General features: G+C 43.2%; 1 protein-coding gene across 1 annotated transcript in view; it reads left to right on the top strand.

Moving 5' to 3' along the window:
- The window catches only part of NAV2 (neuron navigator 2), a gene marked incomplete at its 5' end in the record, with an annotated part of 115,417 nt that overhangs the window by 36,610 nt on the left and 59,784 nt on the right, over positions 1–19,023 (top strand). The window contains 2 exons of the mRNA XM_015420939.1: positions 7,797–7,935; positions 18,350–18,641. Of these exons, the coding sequence (XP_015276425.1) occupies positions 7,797–7,935; positions 18,350–18,641 (431 nt within the window). The remainder of the gene's footprint in view (positions 1–7,796; positions 7,936–18,349; positions 18,642–19,023) is intronic.

Below are 19,023 nucleotides of genomic sequence, written 5' to 3'. Positions count from 1 at the left end.
TTAGTCACCATGAATCTGTCTAATCCGCTTTTAAAGCTGTCTACCTTGTGGCCATCACTACATCCTCTGGTAGTATTTGGTAGCTGATAAATGAACTGTGATTAGGGGCTTAACTCATAGCAAGAAAAACTACCTCCTCAGTTCCAGGAGGGTTGGCCCTGGTCAATACTTGGATGGGAGTCCTCCAAGGAATACCAGCGTCCTGACACAGAGGCAGACAGTAGCAAACCACCTCTGAACGTCTCCTGTGCTGAAAACCCTACCTACAGGGTTGCAAAAGTCGGCTGTGACTTGGCAGGAAATAAAAAAGAATCTGTTGTTAAATAAAATCAAACATATCCATATTAATGGAGCACTGGACATTGTATAAATACATGGCCACAAGGGAGACAGTTTCTAGTTTGTAGTGGTGCTAAATGTCCCAATTCAAACTCAGACAAACACTATCATTTTGGATTCCACTTATGAAGATTCCCATGCCAATTTTTTTTTTTATAAAAAATATAAAACAGGCCATATTAACTCCGTGGGAAATAAACACGAATACTTTCTCAAAATATCAGATTGTGACAAAACTGTCCGTTTGGACAAAAATACCTAAAACAAATGGTTATGTTTCTTCCCATGCACAGTCTTAAAAGATGAAATCATCCAACTCTACATTTTCTTTTCTTCATGCTGTAATTGTACTCATTTTTTCAACAGACTGATGATACATTTTGATGTAAATCCCATGCAATCATTGTATACAGTTCCTGAAATTCCTCATGCCATTATGTCAGTATCTGGTGGAGTCCTCATGGGACAATGGAAATCTTATTCTCTTTTGCTTTATAGTGTAATTAAATGGGCTTTGCGGCTTTTCTCCTCTCAAAACAATTTAAGGGTTGTGTTTTATTCAGCAAAGTTCTGCGTCTGCTGCTAAACAACTACCTAGTTAATGTTTTAGGAGGAATCGCTAACACTTGGATCCCAAGTGGACCTTGCTCCCACTTGCACCTGTCTGCATCCTTTAGTAGTCCTGTGTCTTTTGTTGTGGAACTGGGTGCTTTTGGGCACACTGAAAGATGCTAGCTTTATGCAGCCATATAGGACCAGAAGACTGCTTCCACAACAGTAAATGGTGCCGCACAAGTGGAAGCGAGGTTCAGGATCCCAGTCCAAGTTTCCATTTGAAATGGCACATATGCCCTAGGCACTATTTCTTTTCTCTCTCCCTTTTCCCCCTTACATGTGGCTGAGAGAAAGTTCTGCATTAAATTCAGACTATTCTGAATATGTGGCCGGCTCTGTATACAGATAAGTATCCACTTTCCTTTCCTGGTTATTAGACTACCTGAAAATGTCTACATTTTACTCTTGCATGAGGCATCATTGTATAGCTTGGAACATTTCTGTGAGCATGTGTGATAAACATGGATTTATATTTGCCCGTTCCCTGTAGACAAATTCAGAAAAACCGTGGGTAGTAATTATGCTTTTTGGCAAAATGTTGATTGATTGTACAATATGAAACTTACTTTGCCAGTTCTGTGTACATCTGTGGTTTTTGTTTCTGAAAGGTCTTAAATAGTTTGGATGTTGGGTTCCAGGGTGGGAACGCCTGGCTCTTTAGGAATATAAAGTTTATATATCCCTTGCACCGCTCTTGAAAACCATCCGTTTTTGTCACATTGCTTTTCTGAAGAGGCTGAATTCCTGTGGTTGGCTGCAGTAAGCATGCAGAATTTGGCAACAGCAGCTTTGGCATGACAGGAATGTAATACTATAAGTGGAAAACAATACCCTTTTGAGCAGTTGGCTCAAACAACATTTAACTGAGGATGCCTTTTCAATAGTGCACTACTTTAAGCATGTTACCAGAGATCTGTACTTCCAGGCACCTGTTTGTACCAAATGTGAACTTTTAGCATTGACAGTCCATATGCTAAGTTGACCCAAGTGTAGCCTGCTGCCCAGGAATGACTGATCCCTGTTGCTGAATTCACATATGAGAAACCCTAATGGTTCAAAGCCGAGGAGCAGCTATCCTCTTTGCAGAAAGCTTGTGTAAAGTCATGGGCAGACGAATGTTTTATTGTACAAATTCAAATTCTCACTCATTTGGTGTCCTTGGCGAACTGCTGTTTTTTACCCTCCCCTATCTTTTGCATATGTCAGAGGGAGTCATGCCCTTTAGGTGGGGTTGTTGACCTCTTCAGCCCCTGTATTTTTGGGAAGTGGCTGAACAGTGTGGAGTTTAGTGTTGCTGTTAGCCGTGTATTCTAAGACAATACATGGAGTTATGATTAAGCCCTGATGAATCTTTGTTCCTATCCCTACCTGATCCAGCACTGTCCTCGTAAAATAAAATAACCCCCAATAGGCTGTCCTGAACTCCATAAAAGAAGGATAGGATTTAAAAAGTGATCAATAATACACAAGATATTTCCTTATGATAGTGAAAATAATAATGTTATTTTATTAATATCATTTTATCAATACTTTAGTTTTATTATTATAGTAGTAGTTGCTGCCTCTGCTGCTGTCATTATTACACTAGAGATGTCTTAAAGATAAGGCTGCCAACAGAATGACTTGCAGTAAGGGCCTCTGATTGAAGATATATCAGTCACCCCTCTGTTTTTAACTGACAATCACACTCTTCTAAACCATTGACTTCTGTGGACTTAGAAGAATGTAATTCTGCTTAAGATTGCACTATGAAATGCTTTCCCACAAAATATTCCTTTATTGTGATGCTGTTTCCTCGTGGTGGCTGCACAAGGCATAAAGTGATATTTGGTAGTGAGATGTTGGTTTGGATAACCAACTATTGGTGTCAGATTTTTGACCCTCCAGAAACTCAGATGTCTTCTCTATACATGAATGTATTAATTTTAGTCTTTTTTTTAAAAAATGAACCATACTATTGATTTAGATGTTGACATGCCAAGATTGGTACCAGCAACCATTCATTAACTATTGGATGTGTTGGAGGAGAGTTGCATGCATCATGGAGTCTAGTATTATCTGAGGACTTATTACGCTTAACTTATGGTGCTGTATATATTTTCTTGGCAAATATAAATTCTCACTACTCAGACTGCATTTCAGCTTTAGTATCATAAGAAAAACCATGCTGGATCAGACCACTAGTCTAGCGTCCTGTTTCCAGCAGTGGCTAAAAACATGCCACAGGGAAATGCACAAAAGAGCTCATAGATAAACAGCCCTCGCCTGCTTATTGCTCCCCATTATAGGTCCCCTTTGGCTACCATGGCTGGACCTGTCCTCCACAGATCTGCCTAAACTTTGTTTTCAGCCCTTTAAATTGTACTTTAAGTGTCAGTGAAATTGGCATTATTTAATTAATGAGGAATGCAAGGAATCAAAATGAATGCAAGTTGAATCACGCTTAGTATCCAGCATCCAAAGTGGCTTTCACTTGATTGGACAAGTGAGTAAAAGGAAGTACACAGGGTTTCATGTTATGGCTGAGTAGTTATTCTTTTATACATCAGAAGTTATTAATTGTCCTAGCTAAATTGCATAGATCCTATCATTGCTCACAGTCTGGAGTTCTGTAATTAAGAAGGCTGTTACATTTCCGTTTCGGTTCCTTCTCTTTAGAATTTAACCACTGAGATACTGAAGCATGGCAAAAATGTAAGCCAGCTTCTTTTCAAAAGAAGGGATCTGAAAGTGCATATAGCATTTACTAGAATCCCATAATGTTGAGAAGTATGCTAATACATTCTTAGATCTACCGAATATTATGGTGTCTGTAGTTTCTACAGTCTTTCTTACCTAAAGATTCTAATGTGATATTTTGTTAGTGCAGCAGGAGAAAGCATTTGCAGATTTTTCCAATATTTTTTTGTTGACAAAAAAATAACATTGCCAGTCTCTGATTCATGGTTAAGTGAATGGACCATTTGATCGTGCTTTCCTTTTCCCCAGTTCTTGGGAAAACATGTGCTAATGCCGACTGGCTTTAGCCATGGGTGACCATTATGTATATTAATTTTATAATTAATCTATTTAAGTGGTATAAGGGTGGGGGAGTTCTTTCCCCAGGAGCAGGTGAACCTGCTGTCTTTTCCCAGTTGTACTGTGGTGAGCTTTGTCTGCACCCTGTTAAAAAAAATCAATAAAATCAACAACAATAAAACAGCTGCTGTATGTATTAATGGCTAGCTGAATTTACCCTGCTGTGCACTTCTCCATTCCTGCCCGCAGCATCCACTATTGTGGATTTGGAAAGGAGGAAACATAGGATGGTTTGGGTCCACCAGAGTGGTTCTGCAGTTGGTGTGTTTTCTGCCTTTAGACCACAACTTTATCACTATCCCTTACTAATGCAGCCCCAAATCTCCCCCCTCAAATTTAACGGGGGGGGGGTTAGGGCTGCAATGGCAGAAATCATTCCATCTGTGGAAATGCTCTGGTGGAGCCAAGCCATTATAACGACACTGAAACAAAGAAAAGAGGAGGTAGATCATACCACTGGAGATAAGAAAACATATTTCTGCTTGGCATATAGAAGGTCCCAGGTTCAATTCTTGGCATTTACAGTTAAAAGAATCAGATGACAGATGATGTGAAAGATCTCTACCTAAGACCTGAAGAGCCACTGACTGCCAGTCAGATTTCTAATCATGATAGACCAACGGTCAGATTGAGTATAAGGCAGTTTCATGAGTTTATGTGACATAGATTTGCCATTTTTGACTGCCTTGTTTTTAAGCATATAGTTGTGCCCTTAAAATTTTATCATGCATTCATTATCTTGTGTTCTTTCACTGTAGCTAACAGGCAAGGGCTGGACCCCATGCAGGAAGGCAAATCCATGTAGCAGGACCAGCCACAGCTACCTTTTAGGATTCTCAAAAACCCAAGTTTGTGTGGAAATCTGACCTTTAGGGAAAAAAACCCTACTTTTTAAATACCCCTGTAGCAATTTCTGCATGTGCTCCTCACAGCCGTATGAGAATCCAGGCAGCATTTTGGGTTGCTGTTGCAGTCCAAAATAGTATGCAAACACTAACAAATGCTACCAGGAGGTGGCATTGGAGGGGAGGCGTTGGAGGCAGACCTGGTGTGAGGAGCCAGAGCAAGGAAGGGGAGGTGGACCAGACCTAGTGGCAGTGGGTAGGTGAGTAGGAGTCAGCAGGGATCAAGAAACACCTGGCTTGAAATGGACTTGCAAAAGAGTGTCCCTGACCATCTTGATAAGATTTAAAAATGGTAATAGTGTAGAGGTAATACTAAACTATAATGAAACTATGGAAGGAAGGGATTTGTGTGTGAGAAGGGAGAAAGAGGTGTGCAAGCTCATAGCACATTCCCATTCTCCAAACCATCTGAATGAGACCTTAGTTTGACTTAGTGCTGTTGAAACTGGTGGGGTCAGATTATAGTATGCACCTAACTGATCATATATGTTCCATATATGTCCTAAACAGCCAGCTCATGCCCAAAGTCATCTCTAGGACCCTTCTCTGAAGAGTTTGTAAACACTAGCTCCTTGTCTGCAAATTTCTGTTTCATATTTTCTCAGTCACAAATGATTTATTTTTTCTGTTGCACTTCTCCATTCATGTTCAGAAGGTTTTTTAAAAATACTGTATATCTTGTTGGAAGATGCTAGCAGACCGTTTTATTTGCTGCTCAGTCAGGCCATGAAAATAACAGTTGGCATGATTATTCGTTCTTAGGTGAACGATATAATCACTCACTGGTTGAAACTTTGGAAACTATAGCCAGCTGGCAGCTGCTGAATGAATTTCTGCTTTCACCTTCCCCTCCCTCACTACATACACCCCGGTTTGGAAACAATAGTGCATGTCTAGGTGTTGAGGGTTGATGAAAGGGCATATTATCCTGTCACATACACTTAAGATGAGAACCAGTGGTTTGCAGAGATGGGGGTGCGTGTCTTACATATGAGCTCACATTCCTCTTTGAACCAGCAAAGGTCTGCTTCAGTATATTAGCTCTTGTTTTTCTCAACCATGCTTCTTCCCTTCTTTCAGACCACTTCACATGTTATAAAGCTACACAGTCAGGTGGGGAAAGAATAAAATCTTCCTGTGGGCGGTTGAATTGTCTGTATTGTAATGGTTGGATGCGAACAAAAATACATTTATGCATGACAGTCACAAAGACTTTGTTTGGGTTTCACAGCTTTTCTCAGGAAGAGCTTCTTATGGGAACCTTTCCTGAGAGTTATACAATGCCATCCTAAGCAGATAGATATAAAGTTCACTGTAATTTCACAGGTAATTCCAAATTAACTAGTGGAAGACTGCGTTTTTGGTGGGTAGAGAATTTGAGACTGTGCCCACTACCACAGATACGAGGAACAAGCCTCTTGCTCTCTGTTTCCCTTCATTAAATTGACAATAACAATTATACTCCTTACAGGATTGTAATGACGACAAATGCAACAAGACATTGTGAAATATGTTGCAACATTAGAAATGCTATATCAGTAATATGTAACAGAAGTGAAATATGTTAGAACTCTTGAAAATACAGTAGATAATAAAGTTTACGTGGTCAATTTCAAAAAAAGGGAATCTATGCCCCTTTTTTGCTCTCATTTTGATGTTCTATATTAGTGTTTTATTGTATAAAATTAGACTCAGTGAAAACCCATGGTTTCTTAACACTTTGAAATAGTGTGGGAACTCATTAGCATAATAGACCACACCCAACAGCAGAAACTCATTAGCATATTAGGCCACACCCATGACAGCACAGCTCATTAGCATAATAGGTCACACCCCGTGCCTTCCCTTGGCTTGCCTGGGCGTCCCACGGCTGCGAGGAGCCCGGGCGAGCCAGCCCTTGGAGGGAAGGGAAGGTAGTTTAAACTGCCTTGCCTTGGCTTGCCTGGGCGCCCCACGGCTGTGGAGAGCCCGGCCAAACCGGCCCTTGGACAGGCCGGGGAAGGCACAGGGAGGCATTTAAATGGCCTGCCCGCCTCAGAGTCACAGGGGGGTGTCACTCTCCAGGCCTTCCCTCTGTAGCTACACATGCAGAGGTTTGGCTGTAGTGGGCATGGCCAACTCTGAAGCCAGTCGGAACTCTGTTCCTGTGCATTCCTGCCCAAAAATAGCCCTGGTGCGGGAGTTTTCACCCATAGACGTTTCCTAGGCTGTGCTTCTTGCAGCCATATTAGCTGTTGATCCAGTTATAACTGGCAGTGCTTCTGAAGGGCCTCAGGCAGAGAAAGGTTTTCCCCAGCACTTGCTACTAGGGTTGCCAGGTCCCCTGGTAGGACGGGGGTCCCCTGGTTTCAGGCACTTCTCTCCAGCCCCCCCCCCCCCCAGTTACCCCCACAGGGAAGGAAGAAGCTGGAAATAAATGTGACATAAGCACGTCAGGAGGGTGATGCTCCAGGTTTTGGGCAAAATTCTATGGTTAGAAGCTAATTCTACCCAAAAACTACAGTGTTACCCCCAATGTTCCCACCATGCCTACGCTATGTTTATTTCTGGCTTCTTCCCTCCCTGCTCCATGTAAGTGCATCCCCATCCCCCACCCACAGGTCTGACAGACCTGGCACCCCTACTCGCTTCTGAGTTCCTTCAGACAAAGTTGTTGGAACCTGGGATCTTCTGCCCCTGAGCTTTCTAGCCCTTCTGACATGTGAGCTTAGACATGTTTCATATGTAACCTAAATCAATTAATTAGATAAGGGTTTTTGTTTTTTTAAAAAAAGAAGAAGTGTTGTGCTGTCTGACTTTTTGGCGACTGGAGAAATTACTTATTCGGTTAATGAATTTTTAAATATTCTTTAAATCTAGCTGGGATGACAGCAGTTCTGTCAGCAGTGGAATCAGTGACACCATAGATAACCTCAGCACGGATGACATTAACACCAGCTCCTCTATCAGTTCTTATGCAAACACACCTGCATCATCTCGTAAGAATCTGGATTCCCAGGTAAGGTTACTTCTATGTTTCAGGGTTGTCATAATAGTGTGGAAATTATGCATTTCTCTAATTACTAGGAACGCTGCTGGAAAAGTGCATGAACTTTTGGTACAAAAGAGAAAAATAGACTTTCAACCGCAGCATGAGATTCATGTGTTTGCTGCCTAAAACAGACTATTAGAGACATGATCAGGACTGGAATAAGTCGATCGCTGAGTTGAGTGCTGATGGTTTGGTAGTTGTCTAGTCCTTCATCAATATACTTATTTATTATATTTATATCCTAATTATCATGCTATCTCTAAGCCGCTTACAGTAAAATAAAACAGGGGATATATGTAAAGACTTCATTTGCATATGTGTTTTCAGAGCAGATGGTTTATTCTGAACTCCAGATCTGAATTATTGCAGAATGTGGGAGTTTTTCTTCTTTTGTTTAAGAAGTGGTTTTATAGAGGGATGACGAATGAAGTTCGGGTTCTTTTTCAGTTACAGGAAAATTAGTGAAATCATAAATGAGTGGCATGTAGGACACACCATATCAGCTAAAAAAGAGAGAGAGAAAGTATTTCCAGACAGCTTGTGCATTTTTCAGCAACCTCAAACTGTTGAAATGTTAGACAATTTCTTGTTAATAATCTGCAAGATTCCATGATGGAGCACAATGTGGCTCCATTTACATATTTCTGCTTGGATCTAGTACATTTTAACTGGCTGTTTGTCAATGGAGTTCAGGCTCTTCCTCCTCCCTTTTAATCATGAAATAATCAAAGACTGTCCACTCTACCAGTAAGATTGTTTGAAGATGATGATGCAGAAGAAGAGATTGTATTTATACCCTGCCATTCACTCGGAGTCTCAGAGCGGTTTACAATCTCCTTTCCCTTCCCTTCCCCACAACAGACACCCTGTGAGGTAGGTGGGGCTGAGAGAGCTCTTTTGAGGACTGCTCTTGAGAGCATACCTCTGAAAGAACTTGTGACTGACCCAAGGTCACACCAGCAGCTGCAAGTGGAGGAGTGGGGAATCAAACCCGGTTCTCCCAGATTAGAGTCCATGCTCCTAACCACTACACTTGCTGTATCAAAACAATGGTCTGTCTAAAACAGAAACAAATAGTCTAGCATCATTTTTTCTGCAGTGGCCAACTAGATGCCCCTAGGAAGCCCATAAGCAGGGCATGGAAGCCAAACCATCCACCTGTTATTGTTTCCTAGCAGCTGACATTCAGAATTATACTATCACTGAACACAGAGGTTCCATTTCGTCATCATGGCTAATAACTATTGGTGGACTTGTTCCCTGTGAGCTTTTAAAAATAGCTTCCACATGTTAAACATTCACTGTTTGACTGCTAGACAGTTGATAATAGGCAGGCATATTTTATGCAGTGCTGAATGTAGCATGAATTTTGATAGGATACCATTTATCAGGAACTTTCCCCATGCAATTCCCAGGCGGCTGTCCCCCACCCCCACCATTCATGCTGCTGTTGCTGCTGCTCAGCACTGGAGCAATATGGGAAGTAGTGATTTGGGTCAGTCAAAGACTTGAGCTGGCACTAATTATATGTGTTGGAAGTTGGGACACTGTATATATAATACCCATACATACTGTGAAAAGGACTAGAGATAAAACAGTAATGAATCCGGCTTAACCAGTTTGATTTCCCCAACATCCATAAAACTACTCTGACACTGTGCATCGGGTCCAGATTGAATGAGGTTCAAATGGGTAGCACTTTCTGGGAACCAGAAGCAGAAGGCCTGACAGGACCAAATCCAGATCCATTTGAGATTGTGCATTGACCTGGACAATGCAGACAATCCAAAACCCGGTTAAAAACTGGATGCAACAAGGCTTGCCACCATCTCAAAATACGAAGCTGCCATTAGTATTGTAACATCTAGATTAGATGACTGCAGGGCACTCTTAAGTGGATGGTGTCACAGAGCCCATATCACTCATCTTGTTTCATCTACTGTAGCTCCTAGTTTGCTTCCAGGCCCCATTCAAGTTTCTCGTATTGATCTTTAAAGCCATATATGGCTTGGGGCCAGCCTATGTTAAGGACTGCCTTCTCCCATATGAACTTACCCATCTATTCCAGTCATTTCTGGAGGGCCTACTTTGGGGGGGGGGGACCTGCCATCTGAAACTAAGCAGGTGGCAACCTGAGAAAGGGCCTTCTTTGATCATGGCACCAAAACTTTGGAACTCCCTCTGGCAGTGGGTAAAGATTTGTTCTGTTTTATTCGGCATACCCCCAGAGCCCCAGTAAGTCTTATTATGTATGTTTACGTTTTATTGAATTGTATAAATATTTTAAATGCTGTTCTCATGTTTTAAATATTTTAATGTTTAGATGTTCACCACCTCGGTGACCTTATTTGGGTAAGAAAGGTGGTTTAGAAATGTTTTAAAGAAATAAAACATTTGGCATTAACTAGCAGATGAGCTTTTACTTCAACGCTGGCAATATATAATGTGCAAGTGTGGACCCACAAAAAACGTGCAGGGAGGGTGCATTCCCCCCTGTGCTTCCTTTCCTCTTCTCCCTTCTCTAACCATCTTCCCCCTCTTTCTCACCCCCTCCCCTTCTGTCAATCTTCCCCACTTTTCTTTCTCTCCCCTTTTCAGACAATCACTGCCCTTTCTCCCCATCCCTTTCTCTGTCAACCTACCCTTCTGTCTTTTGCCCCAACCCTCTTCATCAATTTCCCTTTCCCCTTCTCTGGCAATCCTCCCTGTTTCTTCCCCCTCTATTTCTCCCCCCTTCCCTTAACTGTCAACCTACCCCATCTGTCTTTTGCCCCTACCCTTTTCTGTCAGTCTCCCCCTCCCCTTCTCTGACAACCTACCCATGTCTCTGTTTAGCACCCCCTCCCCTTCTTGTCAATCTTCTCACCCATCTCTTCTTATCCCCCTCATTACCTTATCTTATTGGCTGTGGCAGCTGCAGTGTCTGGAGGCTGGTGCAGTGGCTGCAATGGCAGCAGCGTCCAGGAGCTGCTGTGGACCCCAAGTGGCTCCCCAACACTGCTGTGGCCAGGCCCAGAGCAGTTTCTGGTGTCTGCCACCACAGCTGGGCCCAGAGTGGCTCCCAGACTCTGACACCACTGTCTCTGAATTTGGAGGAATTTTATCCCCAATGTATTTTTTTTAAGATTTCAGATTTATTTATTTTTTTGCAATCCTGGGGGGGGGGGTCCCCCCAGGTTTGCAGGAAAATCTGTTTAATGTTAGTGTGGCTCCGTAGATTTAGATATCTGTAGATGGGGGCCATACTTGAGAAATAGATATATAGATTATTCACAAAGGCATAGAATTTTAATTAAGTTCACATAAATTATTATATTATTATATTTTGAGTGAAATGGATGCACGTGCTGCTTAATAGTGCATTGCAATCTTCCAAGGCTACGTGTTGCTACAAGCTCTTTGGTTTTTTGGCAGCTTTTTACAAGGAAAGTGTATTTGATGTCTGTAGGTGGCATTTAAGAAGCTTTCTGTATTCCTACCCAACAGTTCCAAACATAATAAAGAATTTGAATCAGTATACAGTTCAGAACCTTTGACTAGTTTTCTGTCGTTGGAGTTGTTTTCCAATAATATGCACTTTCTTTTATACTGCTGTTCTCCCCACCACCGCCCCACCCAAGCTAATATATATTTCATCTATAGCTGCTTTAAGGGAACCAAAGGATGTTGTGCTCTCATAAACAGAAGGCAAAGGTGTGCATGCTTTCTAAGAGATTTTCTTGGTAGATGCTTCTGCGTAGTCATTACTTCACTTCCATTAAAAAAAAAAGGGATGTGCAACTATTTTAATAGCAGTTTTTAATATAACCGTGGTGTTGTCACAAAGTGTTACATTGCCTTGAGTACTCTGATGCAAGAATCTTATTACTCTTTGTTTCTTTGCCATAAAGTTCATAGCTGTTGCCTCTGGTTGTCTATCAGAGCGTTCGTGTATGTTTGGAATTGCTAGTGCCAGGCTTTGCTTTGAACTTAATGATGTGTGCTAAAGTTCTGAACTACCCTGCATAATGAAAGATTGAGAAAGCTAATTGTGCTGCTCCTGTTTTCTCCTCACAAATATGACATTTTGCAGACTAAAAATAACATGACTCAGATTCTGAGTTGGGCCATTACAGGAATGAACTCCTCCTGACCACCATCCCCAGTTCTGAAGTTATATACAGTAAAAGCTTTATTATATGGTGCTTGTGGGGAATAGGGTTGCAGGTTAATCAAAGGTGCCGGGTACTCAAGCCTATTGCTCTGCCCTGCCATTATCCAGAGGACTCTGCAGTGACCAAATCCCCCCATGCTGAGAACACCATGGCAACAGTGGTAGGGCCCTTTCTCCTGAGTCATGGAGGCAGCCTATACTGCAGGCAGACAAGGGAGACAGCTTGAGGCAGGCTGAGGGGAAGGAAGTACCTGAGAATATCAATTGACAGTACTGACTGCCAGAAGCCCAACAACAGCCCAGGCAGCAAGCTGTCCAGCGGGAGCAGTAAGAGTGGGGGTGTGCACTATCCAAAAGGGGAGGGGTATGTTGGCTGAGGAGGAGGAGCTTGCCTATTGTGCTGTGCTGGTTGACTGAGCATTGGATAATCAAATCCTAGATGGTGCAAAATGTCAAGTCCCAGCTGGTGCAAAATGCGGCGGCGCGCCTGCTGACATCGCGGCTTATGCGGGCTCATATCCGGCAGGTGCTTCGCCAACTGCATTGGTTGCCAGTTGACTTCCAGATTCTCTTCAAGGTGCTGGTAATCACCTTTAAAGCCTTATATGGCCTGGGACCCACATATATGAGGGACCATCTCTTCCCATATATGCCCCGAAGAGCGTTACGCTGCTTAGATCATCATCTCCTGGTTGTCCCCAGCCCAAAGGACGTCCGTCTTGCCTCGGCCAGGGCCAGGGCTTTTTCAAGATTAGGGTCCTGTGGAATCTTCTTCAATTCTGCAGGGCCTGTAAGATGGAGCTGTTCCACCTGAGGTGGTTTTCACCCATCTATTTATCAACCCAAATAATATGCCAGGGAACCCACAGCCAGCTGATTTGCTAGAAGTGTGACTGTGTTTTAATGTTTATTAATTTTAAATTGTTTACACAGTTTAATTTTAATTGTGTTTATTGTATGTTTTAAGACGTTACCCGCCCTGAGCCCGCTTGTGGGTGGGCAGGCTATAAATACTACTACTAATAATAATAGATTATCAGTCTTTGAGTATATCTTCTTTAAACTGTTATTATCTCCTAACTATGCAGGCCATACATACACACAAAGAACCTCTCAAAAATATTCCTGCCATTGTGGGAGTCTTTGATCCACTGTTATATATAATTTACACTTTAATTGCCTAAAGGGAGCTTTCACCAAAAGGAGAGAAATGTAATTCTTCTTCAGGCATTTGTTTTATAAATAAACCTCAGTGTGGTGTATCACATGTTACATTCACAGATGTTATCCTATTGAAAAATGTAGGGTTGCCAGGACCCTAATCTTGAAAAAGCCCTGGCCCTGGCCGAGGCAAGACGGACGTCCTGACAAAGATATGTAATCTTTCCTTAAAATCTGCCTCCATTCCTGAGGATTGGAAGGTAGCTAATGTCACTCCCATCTTTAAAAAGGGTTCCAGAGGAGATCCGGGAAATTACAGGCCAGTCAGTCTGACGTCGATACCGGGTAAATTGGTGGAAACCATTATTAAGGAAAGAATTAGTAGGCACATAGATGAACAAAGGTCACTCCATCTCGCTGCCAGGGGGCTTTGGGGGGGTGTTCTGGGAGTGGGCGGGGCATCGCACGATGCACTGACATCACCCAGAAGATATGTCGGGGGCATCACTCTGCTTTTTAGCAAAACTCTATGGTAAAAGCGACCTCAAACCATAGAGTTTTGCCCCAAAAAGCAGAACATCCCCCCCGACATTAGTGACGCGCTGATGTCACTTCCAGGTGATGTCAGTGCATCACGCAGGTTGACACTGTTTGGGGGGGAATTTTCTCCTGCCGGCCAGTTGGTCTGCAGTGGGCAGGAGCCCGCGAAAGTAGGGGATCCCCCACCAGGACCTGGGAAATGGCAATCCCTTTATTTATTTGCTTTCAATTTGTATCCTGCCTTACCGGTATGACCTGGTTCAAGGGGGCTTACACAGTTAAAATACAATAAAACCAATAAATACACTAAAATTACAACACTAAGAAAGCCCTGGCTCTAGTAATAGTCAGTCTGGCATCTTTTGGGCCAGGAAGGGTCAGGCGGTTTTGTGACCCTGACCTCAGTACTCTCTGGGGCACATATGGGGAAAGGCGGTCCCTCAGGTTGGCAGGCCCCCGACCATATAGGGCTTTAAAGGTCAAAACCAGCACCTTGAAACGAATCCGGTATGCTATAGGCAGCCAGTGCAATGCCCTTCAGCACAGGCTGGATGTGATCTCTTATGGAGAGACCCATCAACAACCTGGTTGCCGCATTTTGCACCAGCTGCAGCTTCCGGAGTTGGGACAAGGGCAGCCCCATGTAGAGAGCATTGCAGTAGCCTAACCTCGAGGTGACCATAGCATGGATCACTGTTGCCAGGTCATTACGTTCGAGGGAGCGAACCAACTGCCTAATCAGCCGCAGATGATAAAAGGCTGGCTTGGCAGTGGCTGCTACCTGGGCCTCCATAGTTAAGGCGGCATCCAGGAGCACTCCCAAACTCCTGACCCTCGGCGCTGGCACCAATGGCGCCCCATTGAAGGTTTGTAGTGGGATCCCTACCCCTGAGGCACTCCGACTCAGGCACAGGACCTCCGTCTTCATTGGTTTCAATTTCAGTTGGCTCAGCCTAAGCCAGCCCGCCACGTCCTGAAGCGCCCATTCCAGTTCATCTGGGGTAGAGTTGGACTGACTGCCCAACAACAGATATAGCTGGGTGTCATCTGCGTATTGGTGACACCCAAGTCTGTGCCTCGGGGCTATCTGGGCAAGGGGACGCATATAGATGTTAAATAACATCGGGGATAACACCACCCCTTGAGGGGCCCCGCAGACCAGTGGGTACCTCTGGGACGTCTGCTCCCATACCGCCATCCTCTGTCCCTGACCTTGGAGAAAGGAGACGAGCCATTGTGAGGCAAGACCCTGAATCCCAGTGTCGGTGAGGTGGTGGATCAGCAACTGGTGGTCGACCGTGTCGAACGCCGCTGACAGGTCCAACAACACCAGTGCCGCCATGCCGCCTCGATCCATATGCCTCTGGAGGTTGTCTGTGAGGGCGACCAGTGCCGTCTCCATCCCATGGCCTGGCCAGAAGCCAGACTGGAACAGGTCTAGCATGGAAGTGTCATTCATAAAGCTCTGCAACTGAATTGCCGCCGCTCTCTCCAGTAATTTCTCCAAATAGGGCAAATTGGAAACAGGCTGATAGTTGGCCAATTTGGCTGAGTCCAAGGATGGTTTTTTCAGGAGAGGACAGACCATCGCTTCCTTGAGTGCCCCTGGGAACAGCCCCTTTGTCAGTGTATGACTTCCCCAAGCTGGAGGCAGGGAGGGTGTCAGGTTACGGGGGGGGGGGTTCTGATAGCACCCTTGAGCCCACTCTCTCTCCAGCCACTCACATATCCCTTGATCATGCAGGTGAAGCTTTACTTTTCCTCCCTGGCCTTTCCTGGGCCCAACTGATAAAGGTTCCCTGGAGAGTGCTAGTCTCAGTCTCCTCCAGTGCACTGAGAGCAGGGGCTGGAGTCTGGGGAGTTACAGGGGCCTTTGCCAATGACCCTCCTTCTGGGGTTGTCCCTTACCCAGTCTTGCCACGACCTGCCTCCTTACTAGCCAAGGCCCTCAGCCTCAGTGGCCCATAGGAGAGCAAGGCGCCTGGTGCTGCTGGCTTAACCTGTGTGCCTGGCCCCACCTCCCGTCTCCTGGACTGAGTGGCCTGAGGCAGCTGCTTGCTGAGCCAGCCCAGTCACAACCCTTGGGCCAGTCACACACACACAACCTAACCAACTCATAGGTTTATTGTGGGGATAAAATGGAAGAGAGTAGAACAATGTAGGCTGCTTAGGGTTACCATTGGGGAGAAAGGGTATAATGAAGTAAATAAATACATTTTTATACATTTTTAACTCTGTATTTATTTTCAGTCCTTACTAGGCACAATTGTTTCTGTATCCTTTCAGCTACTGCTGCTTGTTAGCCACCTTGAGTTGAAACAGATGAGGCTAAATATTTTAAATAAATAGATAATTATGCTGTACTAATTTTTTAAAAAATATTCCGTCAAAGAAAAATTAAATAAGTATGATAGATTTATATAATATGGACAGATTTGCATAATAACATTTTCAGTCTTGTTATGTGCTTTGCTTGTGACTCATCAGGCTATAGCTTGTGTCCATGAGGCTGTGCCATCTGGCTTTCCTACCAAAATACAGTCCAAAGTCTGTATTCTGAACCCTAGTTTAACCAAAATGTGTTAACTCAGTTGTGTAAATGTGCATACACTTATTCAATTTGCATCATTTTCATGGTTGTGCTGTTGAGGTCAAGGGGTCCATGTTGGGACGTGATGGGGAAGAGTATAATGCACAGGAAACCAGTGGAAGGCTTTCCCAGAACAACTTTGTATCTGACTTCCAGCTACATATTCTCTTTTAAAAAACTCATAATGGTCATTGAGTATAGAATGTCCAAGGACACGCAATTTTCAATATAACTTCACTTATACTCTGCCTTCCCCCCCAGTGGAAACCGAGAGTGGCTTACAGTGTTCTCCCCTCCTCCATTTTATCATCACAACAACCCTCTGAAGTAGACTGTGAGGTTGGCTGGGCTGAGAGTGTGTGACTGGTCCAGGGTCACCCAATGAGCTTCCATGGCAGAGTGAGGATTCAAACCCTGGTCTTTCAGATCCTAGTCTGACACTCTAATCGTTACATTGTGCTTGCCATCAATATGATTGCTGGATACTTGCCACCCCCATTAATTATTATTTATTGTCATTTTTTTGTTTTATTTGTTCCATGATGTTTGCATTTGTTGCCTCTTCCCCGAAACAGATGATAGAGTTTGGTAACATATCGAGCATTTCTTAGGAATGCTCTGATCCCTGTGAGCCACATGGACAGGCATTCTTAATGGCTTTATTGTTTCATTGTTTAGGGAGAGTAGACATCTTATGAAGCTCAGAGTTTTGCCCAACTCCCTTTTAAAATTTCTGTTTCTAGAAAGAAGGGTGTAGTGGAGCCTTCCTCACACACACACACCAGATCACTCCCCTCTAGCATTCCCTTCTCACAAAGCGCCCCAAATGTGTGTTCACTAAGTTGAAATTGGACAAAGAATTAGCATTTAAAGAGTCAGTTTTTTAATTTACTCAAGCAAGCCTTTGATGTTCAATGCAAAAAATGTGGCTATGTGGTCCTTTAAATAACATTTTTACTTCTCTAAATGTAAGCAAATGATGAATGTATAGGACAGGAAATAAATAATGCACAAGGATGTAGATTCTCCAGCATCTTTTGTTTTTGGTTCAGATAGCTGTATAGATACACAGGTATAGTAGATTCACAGCTTTTTCTGTTACTTTTGGCATTTGTAAATGAGTCTCAGTGTGTGAAATTTGAATTGCAAATCATTTCAGATGAATCATGAAGCCAGAGCAAGTGAAACAAAAGAGTTCAGATACAGAACAACTGCCCAGCAAAGGGCTGCTTACATAGTAACCACTGGAGAAAAATTAGCACTGTAGTACTTGAAGAACAAAACTAATGACACCAGTCTGGAGCAAAGGGAGAGAAATTCAGTTCTGGTGATTTAAATAAACTGGTTTTTCTTTAAGTGATTCTAGGTAATCACAAATTTAAATTTAGTCAGCAGGAGATGTGAAGCTTTGCCATTTCTGAAAATCTCACCTCAAACTGATGATAAAGTTAGTGTGAGGCTGAAACAAAAAGCACTTGATTATCTTTCAGTCTTTCAAAAAACAACCTGCCTCTTCATGCTCCACGGATCAGATTGCCAGGAAAGAGATAGGAAGGGAGACAGAACAAAGGGAAAGCCCACAGCACCCAATAGAAGTGATTTTATGCTTTGCAGAGAAAGGTATTGTGTGGAATGTACGGCTGAAGAAGCTACACGGCTTTCGATGCATCATTTTATTTTTCACCTTGCCTTCATCCTGTTTTATGCCTTTGGTTAGTTATGGTTTTACTCTTGTAAGTATTGGAAATTAAATAGGGGTAATACAGTTCAGTTTAATCATTATTTGCTTGGGGACTTTTTTTCTGGAAAGGTTGCTGCACTGTAATCTTTAAACAATCAGTGAAATCTTCAAGGCGGCCTAGGAGATCTAGGTTCTGGATTTTAGAGGAAGGAGAAAGTTTACAGTGGAAGTTTTTTTATTTTCTCTTTCCCCTCAGACGGATGCTGAAAAGCATTCCCAGGTAGAGCGGAATTCCTTGTGGTCTGGTGACGAAATCAAGAAATCAGATGGGGGCTCAGACAGTGGTGTGAAAATGGAGCCTGGCTCTAAGTGGAGACGGAATCCCTCTGATGTGTCTGATGAATCTGATAAAAGCACTTCTGGGAGGAAGAATACAGTCATTTCACAGACAGGCTCCTGGAGACGGGGCATGTCAGCTCAAGTTGGCATTACCGCACCAAGGACAAAAACGTCAGCCACCTCAGGAACTTTGAAGACACCTGGAACAGGTGAGGAATGTACAGCCAAGAGGCGAGTAATCCAGACCAAGAGTTTGTGAAGTTAGGAGAAAAATTTCCTCTGAACTGTCAGGATTTCAACTGCATTTTGATCTATGTTTGTCTTTGATGGTGAACACTGTAATAAATCTCTGCTTTTGTGTACCTGTGCCAAATTGAAGAGTTCCTGCCAACACTGAAGTGGACTCAATATTCTTTGTGTGGCTGGAAGACTGCTTGAATTAGTGTATGTGTTAAACAGAAATGTTGTATTTTCTAGAAACCTCACAGAAATCTGAAATCTAAAAGGTTCTTTACAATGCTTGGATGAAGCAAGCTGGTTAAAAAAACAGATCTAACTAGAAAATGTGACTAGAGCTCTATATGCACTACC

Source organism: Gekko japonicus, unplaced genomic scaffold (genome assembly GCF_001447785.1).
Source record: "Gekko japonicus isolate JY-2015 unplaced genomic scaffold, Gekko_japonicus_V1.1 scaffold2876, whole genome shotgun sequence".
Classification (NCBI taxonomy): Eukaryota; Metazoa; Chordata; class Lepidosauria; order Squamata; family Gekkonidae; genus Gekko; species Gekko japonicus.
The sequence above is the reverse complement of the archived record's forward strand: the minus strand, read 5'-3'. Positions and strand labels throughout refer to the sequence as shown.